Genomic DNA, 8,187 nt, shown 5'->3' on the forward strand with positions numbered 1-8,187 from the left:
AAAGACCTGCTTTTGTGCTATTTATTCATACCACCGAAGCATGCATGCGAAACGTAGGTTTGGTGACTGCTTCCATCAGAATGCTCTTCCCTAATACTTGACATCTACAAAACGAACTTAAGGGCCATAATCGTAAAATTCCTTTGTGGGCTGTAAAAAAAAAAGCTATTTTAAGCTATTAAGCTTTTTACTTAGCTTAGTATTTAAAGCTATAATTTGTAAGAATTTTTACTGTGAATTATTAATATGCATATACCTGTGCTCGAGAAAACAATTTTTGTCTAAAAAGAACAAAATGGATTGTGTTCTTATTTGAGATTCGTTTAATACACCTTTAGAAATAATGTGCGTACATTTTGTCAAAAGTAATGTCAATAATTCCTGGTGTGTATCGTGACAAATAGGTATTTGGTAAGTCTTTCAGACTTCAGCAGAATGGTTCTTAAAAGGAGTTGAAGAAATTGGCATTCATGATTAAACATAACTATCCTTGGAATAGCAGAGGTGAAATTTCAGCTCTATTAATATAATATCTTGCCTTCAGTCATATTTCTGTCATAGCAAAGAGATGTGTAGGTTTCCCAGCAAAATTCCATAGCTTATTTTGAATTGTGGAATATCTTTACTGAACATCTTAACGTCTGGAGAAGAGAGAGTTCCAAAGCTAATTTTTGTCTGTCATCTTGGGTATCGCCATTTTAACCTGGATGTGCAGTTCAGTCTGGAGCAGGAAGGGGACAAGTCCCTCTTTCCTCCTTCCATCCATTCACCTTCACCCAACTTCTTCAATACCTGAAGAATTCAGAATTGTTTACAATCGGTTTTCATTTCACCTTTTTGTAACTTTTGGTTAGCCCTGAAGTGGTCAGGCAGCTGGTCTGAGTGATTGTTGTAGGTCCCTTGCAGCTGAAATGGTCTGTTCAGTCTGTTCATTTCTGTGAGCTGTCTCAATAGCAAGATTAAGCAATAAACTGGATTTTCTAAAATGTGTAAGAGCTCATTAATAGTACAGAGATGCCTGCAGTACTGCTCCTGTTGTTACTGTCTTCTTTGGAATTCAGGGGTTTCTGTCAGTAGTTCGCCATCTCAGTAAATATGTCTTCATTAGAGTTGTAAATAAGAATAGAAGACTTGAAAAAAACTGGCAGTTATTTAATTTATTATGACAGGAGTAAACGTTCATCGTAAGTTTTGATACCCCTGCATTTTAGCATAGGTTTGCATATGGAATCTAGCACAGGAAAGTAATCGTTGCTCATCTGTAAAAATGTAGTGAACACTGCTATGCCTGAACCTGACAGAAATAATTTTTCTGTTAAATTGTTTCCTTTTAATTTTATCCAATCTAGTATTTGTACTTTTGATACTTCTTGCATAATGCTTGTATCCTATTGGAAAGTCTCCAAGAAAGGTCTCCTAGTTTTGCCCATAAAGATTTTAGATTCCTGTATGGAAATGACTGTTAGAACGCATCAGCCAACCTGTGTGCTAGACCAAGGTATTTACTGACAGAAGATTCCCAGGTTTTTTTAGGACTTATTTCCTTCCTTCAAGTTTTGAGTCTCTAAATGAGTTACTGAGCTCTGAGGAACTTGCAGAAAGTTTACTGTTCTCCAAGATACCACAATGTATGAAAATTAGGCTCATTTATCTTAGCAGTAATAAATATGCCAATATGGTGTCTTTGGAACAGGCTGCGGAATGTGCTGGAAAACTGTTTATCTTTCACTCTTCGTTGCCAACTGCGGAAGCACCGGGGAAGCTGAGGAACAGAGATGACAAAAAACTACTCAATACAGATAAAGAAAAGGTAATTTCTACTCTGAGTTAACAAGGGCCTGCTATTGTGCTGATTTTCTGTGTTTAATAGAGATGTGAGCTTCAAATGTATAATACTTTGATTCTCGTTGTGCCCTGATTATGTAGGGTTATTGGTGGTGGCCCTGCAGGAACTCCCAGCCAAGGTAGGGTAGAGCAGTTGTTCCCATCAATAAAGGAGACCTTGCGGCAGCAAATAATTGCACCCAGCAAGAGCCTTCGTTACCTGCCTGCTTAGTTACGTAGTTCTCCAAGACTGTTCTGAGTTGGTTCCCTGCATGAGAGTATATGAGCAGGGGCAACACAGTTTTAACTGAATTCATGCCTCACTTGATTTCTTTTTCTTCAAGTGGGCATTTGGATTGTGGCCGACTACTAATGGTGTCTAATTTTACAACACTTGTATGTTTTAATTCTGTGCAGACACTCTTCCAGCCCCAGGTAAATTCTTACGAGGCCTTAGCCAGGGATTGTGTGGCAAATGGCTGCTCCGTCAATTTGTTCCTCTTCCCGAATCAGTATGTGGATGTAGCCTCCATGGGTCTTGTCACAATGTACACTGGAGGAACATTGTACAAGTACAGCAACTTCCAGGTAAGTGATGGAGGTTTCCTGCCTTTCAGAGAGTAACGCCTGGGGATTTGTTGGTTTTCTTTTCATTTCAGTGTGTGCTTTGACGTTTAATATAAAAGCAGTAACTCTACAAAACTTACTGATAAACTCCAAGGGATAAAATTCAAACTTTGAAATGGCAGATCAAGATCAAATATGTATCTAGGAAGAGTAATAAGTTGGTTACTATCTTAAAATTAAATCCACTTTTATATAAGCTGGCCTCTGAGCAGAGAAGTCTGTTACTCCTGCGTATACAGATAAAAATGTTGCAAATTAAATCCACAAAAAATGCATTGTAACAATACTTGTTTGTTTGAAATGTAATGAGAATGTCTCTGGGGCGCAGGGGACTTTCTCTGTGTCAGGAGGTGACAAAAAAAGGCCTTTTTTGTGAAGCGTGCAAGGCTGATATGTAATTCTTCAGGCTGTGCCATAAAATCCTAGCCAGGCTGCCAGGTTAAGTGCAAGAACGGATGTCACTGGAGGTGATTTGATGGAATAGAAATTCTGGCTGTCCAAGCCTAGTGATTCATTGGCGGGCACTGGCATAGAGATGTTACTGTTAAAGAGCAATCAACGTTGACTGTCTCCTTTTAAAGGAAAGGAGAGATGTGAAAGGCACTGATAGGGTACCGGGAGGGTCCCGGGGAGGGGAGAGGGTCGGGCTTTGCTGTGGTGCTGCCACCGTGTGGTGAACTGCAACTTTGGCGTTTTCTTTGCATTTCCAGCTCGATGCCGACAGCCCACAGTTCTTAAGTGACCTCAGGAAGGACATAGGAAAAAAGACTGCATTTGATGCAATAATGAGGGTTCGGACAAGTACAGGTAATGGTGCCCGTTGGGAAGGAAAATGAACGTGAATGCGTGTGACAGTGCTTAACTGAAAATCATACTGTGCTCTGCTGATGAGGTGTAGGATCAGGCTGCTGCAACTTCATTTTGTACATCTTGAAAAGTAATTGGACGGACTGATAAAATGCATATGTCCTTCCTGTATATATCTCCATGATAGTTTTCAAACAGAAGTAAGGCTTCTGTTCATTACACATGCATCTCAGACTGCGAGTGGTATAGGAAAGTTGCTGCTGGATGCTTACATGCTCCTTCATTTTTATACGCTCATACATTTTCATCATGGTGTTGCTGTGTTTACTTTTCAAGTATTCAGTCTGTGTGGTCTCAATCACAGCACAGCTTCGTGGCCCATCAGCTTTTCCCTCTTGCCCAATTGTCAAAACAGCTGGTGGGAGACCCTGAGGCTGCAGATCCCAAGGGAATGTGGTTCTTGTTTCAGTAAGCAAAATTGACTGTCCATTAAAAAAAAAGTCACAAAATAGCATCAATTTTATTTGCCATTTTTAAATAAAAGGTCACATTTTTTTGTTTTAATCTGGCTGTAGGCTTTAGGGCTACGGACTTCTTTGGTGCTATTTACATGAACACCACCACGGATGTAGAGATGGCAGCAGTTGACTGTGACAAGGCAGTGACGGTGGAGTTCAAACATGATGACAAACTGAATGAAGACAGCGGAGCCTTAATTCAGGTTAAGAAAACATGCGTTATGTCATGAAAAAAGGTTCTGGTGCAGGCCTGGTGGGAGCAAGAAACAGCTTGCAGGCTTTGGGGACATAATGTCACTAATAAGAAAAGGTTTTAATTAACTAGCCAAAGGTTGCACCTTCCCTCAAAAGCACAGATGATGACAGGCTGTTTTGTACTATTCCTTTTTCTTGTTTAATGGCAGAAAAGTGGCCACTTCCATGGCTTTACACTTAAGGCATGGAATTATCTTTTTATTTCTGTTGTGCTTGGCTTTTAGCTCACCCCTGTAAATACATTTCCTAGGTGAGCAGTTAATCCCTGTGTGACTTACAGCTCTGTGAATGCCCAGTCTGGCAGGTCTGAAGCTGCTTCTAGAGCCCTGGTGCAGCAGTGCCAGGGACAGATGTGCCACGTAGGTGTTGTACTTACTTCCACAAGTATCTGTCATATGTATCTGGTGGCAGCAGACTGCAGTAACTCAAATTCTGTGTTTGCCCTGCAGGCTTTGGACCATTACATTGAAATATCAATATTGTATTGAAGTTAGGACTGGAGTTGTAAGGTATCTAAGCCCATGGTTGATGGAGGATATGGGGGTTAAGCAGGGCCTCATTTCACTTCATAAGCAACCTCTGTGTGTAAAAAGAACCACTCAGTAAGGCTTGACAAAACCAACACAAATACTTGCTGATCTTGAGAAGCTGTGATGGGCAGAGTACTTCTCAGCAAGCTTCTCAGTGTTTGTGTGGTGTCTTTCCAGGTGCAGTTATGTGAACTGTTCAAATGTTACACAAAGTATGATTTACAAATTTACAATCAGCAGTCTCTTGTTCTCAGATGGTATCATCAGGGTGTAGTAAATAATATTATTACTGATCAAAAGTCTTACTAATCTTAAAATGATAAGCATTGACAGTAATAAGACTTTTGTGTCTAATATACTTCTATTAAAAATATAGGTATGTTGGTCCTATAGATGACAGAAGCACTGGAGCAGCACTGCAAGGCTAGGCTGCCTTCAGAGGTCATTACATGCCTTTTATGTAGAGTAGGTGGCTCTTGCTTGTTTTACAAGAAAAAGCAACGTCCATTTGCTCCTGTGTTGCAGTGTGCTGTCCTTTACACATCAATAAGTGGGCAAAGAAGACTTCGCATACACAATATAGGTTTGAATTGTAGCTCCCAGTTAGCTGATGTCTACAAGACTTGTGAGACTGATGCACTTATCAACTTCTTTGCTAAGTCAGGTAAGGTTATATCGGATTGATTTTGTTTTCTTTTTTTACTTTGGGGTGGAGGAAGGGGAGCTGGAATGATTGCCTAGTGGGAACTCATCTTTTGTAAATTGCTGATCAAAGCCTGAGCAACTCTTGAAGGAATATAAAATTGAAAAGTCAAGTAGATTACAGATTTTAGATGTACCACCCTAAACATAATGAAGGTGAAAGCAGCTAGAAACATCTGATGTGCAAACTGTACAGGCACAGCGGTGCAGATGGACATCCTGTTGTAGCGTTGGATGTTTGGTGGGGTTTTCTTGGGGGCAAAGATGAAACATACTTCAAGATGCTGTCTGTAATGGAGACTAAAAGCCAGGAACTGTAGAGCTCAGGTTAGTAAAATCAGAGGAGCAGAGGAACTTTAAAGATATGTCCCCAGCTTTAGCATGCCTTATTGTTCCTCTGTTTGCAGCTTTTAAAGCCATTCTCAGCCAACCACTGAAGACTGTCAGAGACATCCTAGTGAATCAAACAGCTCACATGCTGGCGTGTTACAGGAAGAACTGCGCCAGCCCCTCAGCAGTGAGCCAGGTAAAACCCTCCTTACCTCAGTCCTCCCCCAGCCAGGCTTTGCAGCAAATCAGCAACACCCTGCACCATCAGCGGTGCCAGAAAGGAACGGTTCAGGACAGACTTTTCTTTCAAATACCATTAATGACAGGTAGGATTCAATGGCAGCAGTTATGACACGTGGAGGCCGCTGTTCTGAAACAAAAGGCAATGCCATTGAGGAAACTAATGATCATATTCACACAAGGGAGCTTAGTGAGCCTTCCTGCTGGAATGCTGTGCTGAGTCACAGAGCTCTCTTTTTTTTTCTCTTTGTATGGTAGAGTTTTAGTATTCTTTTTTGCAAATGAGACCGTTATGTCAAATAATGAAAATCAGATTTAGATGCAGTGCTGTTAATTTTCTCAAGTGTGCTGGAGTGAGAAATACCTCATGTTGTTGGGCTAAACTAGGTGTTCTGGTTCCGTATCAGAGTTCAGGACAGGCCTCCACGGAACAGAATTTTTGTGTGCTCCCCCCAAAGAGAGGCTTTGCACTGATTGGAAGCTAAATAAAATAAAGTATATTGTTTAATAGGGAACAGAAGGCAAAAAGGGAGGTAGATATATATACAAAGATGGGAGGAATACAAAGTAAACAAGATATACAAAACCCGAATCTCAGATGGCAGTAGGATTGCTCAGGACCACATGGAATCAGGCACACTGACCTCTGCACACACCAAAACCAAAAGCAACAGGGCAAGAGAGAGTGAAGCACCCACTTCCTGCCTCTTTTTAAAGAGTGTGGAGAGCAAGGGGAGGGAATAAACTGCTTCCCCTGGAACCCTCCTGGGTCCTAGAGATCGCCTGTCCCACCCCCAAACCTCAAACCACAACACTAGGGAAAAAAAACCCAAACATGGTGATTAAGGTAACAGTCCATTAACTCTTTTAATAAGTAGCTCTAGGAACACACTTATATTCCACACTTCTTAAAAACTCAAGACATCACTACTATTTTCAGCCCAAGGACACTCACAATGTTTGAGGCATTTGATTTAGATGAGCTTCTGTTTTCCTTTAAACTGTATTTTCCAGTTCTTCCTGAATGTAACACAGATTAGAATTATTAGCACATCCTAATTCTGTGACTTAAAATTCAGTGCACCAGTAAAAGCACTGATTTCCTTCTATTCACATTTAGGTCCTTGTAACTGAACTTCAGAAAGATGTAGGCTTTTAAATACCATGGAATACTCAAAGACCTGCACACTGTTGACCTTAATCTCCCTCTTGAATTGTTCAGGGAGAAGACACCCACTTTTCCTATGTGACTCCCCCTTCATTTAGCATGTAAAACCAAGCGTGGGCTATAGGGAGCTGACAGCATCCGAGATGATGAATCCAGGCTCTAGGGCAGTTTCTACTTGATTCTTGTTAAATGTAGGAACCATTCCAAGCTGCCACATCTGGTTTGGAACAGCACATGTGACATTTTATAGCTAGTTTTTTCTAGCTTTTAAGCAAAGAAAACAAGCAGTGGTTTATTTAAATGTTTGCAAGTCCAGCTCTCGTTGCCCAGCACAGGGGCTGTATGAATTAACAGGCCTTCTGTGTCTTCCAGCTCATCCTTCCCGATGCAATGAAGGTCCTGCCGGTCTACATGAACTGCCTGTTGAAGAGCTGCGTGCTAGTTGGCAGGCCAGAAATCCAAACGGATGAGAGAGCTCACCACAGACAGCTGGTCATGTCCATGGGGGTGGCTGACACACAGCTCTATTTCTATCCCAGGCTTCTGCCCATTGTGAGTATCTTGTTTGCACATCTCCATTTTCAGTATAGCTGTTTGTTATGCTGCCACCCAAAGGGTTACATACTTCTTGTGATGGAGTTGCTTTAGGTAGAGCTTCTAGTCTGATGGAAAATGAGGAAGTAACATTGCCAATCATTGAAATCAGTATCCTATAAGAATCTCACTGTACTTCTAACACTGTTTTTGCCCTGGCTAATGAAGAATGCCAGCTTTATTCAAGATCAGCGCTGGTGTACAAGGGTCTACCCCTTAGGGCAGGTCTCTCTGGGCACACAGTGCATTAATTGAAAAAGGAGAGGTTTCATTTTGAGTTCCTCTGACTTGGAAAGGAACCACTACAAGGTCCTAAACCTTTAAAAAAGAAAAAAACACAACCAATCAAAAAAACAAAACAAAACAAACTAAAAATAATTGTAGGCTGGACTTACTTCAACAGTGACAAAGGTGACACAAGCTTTCACATGAAAACCAACAACACAATGCCTTGATTAGTTTGTTCTAAGAAAACAAGATATCCCTTTTCCTATTCTGTATCTCCTAGCAAAGAAATTGAATACTTGCAGTAAATATGTATTATGATGTGCTAGAAGGAACCTACCTACAAGACTATTATATATTAATAGGT

At 40.9% G+C, this 8,187-nt stretch overlaps 1 protein-coding gene across 1 annotated transcript; it reads left to right on the plus strand.

Moving 5' to 3' along the window:
* Nucleotides 1-1,675: 1,675 nt before the first annotated feature.
* Nucleotides 1,676-7,553, plus strand: LOC103782318 (protein transport protein Sec24D-like; the record flags this gene model as incomplete). Its single annotated transcript, XM_008950089.1, has 7 exons — nucleotides 1,676-1,810; nucleotides 2,242-2,412; nucleotides 3,162-3,258; nucleotides 3,834-3,979; nucleotides 5,087-5,225; nucleotides 5,671-5,789; nucleotides 7,374-7,553. Coding segments are annotated over exons 1-7 (987 nt in total), but the record flags the coding sequence as incomplete, so codon positions are not given.
* Between the last annotated feature and the right edge of the window lie 634 nt (nucleotides 7,554-8,187).

Source organism: Merops nubicus, unplaced genomic scaffold, assembly GCF_000691845.1.
Source record: "Merops nubicus isolate BGI_N331 unplaced genomic scaffold, ASM69184v1 scaffold35720, whole genome shotgun sequence".
Classification (NCBI taxonomy): domain Eukaryota; kingdom Metazoa; phylum Chordata; class Aves; order Coraciiformes; family Meropidae; genus Merops; species Merops nubicus.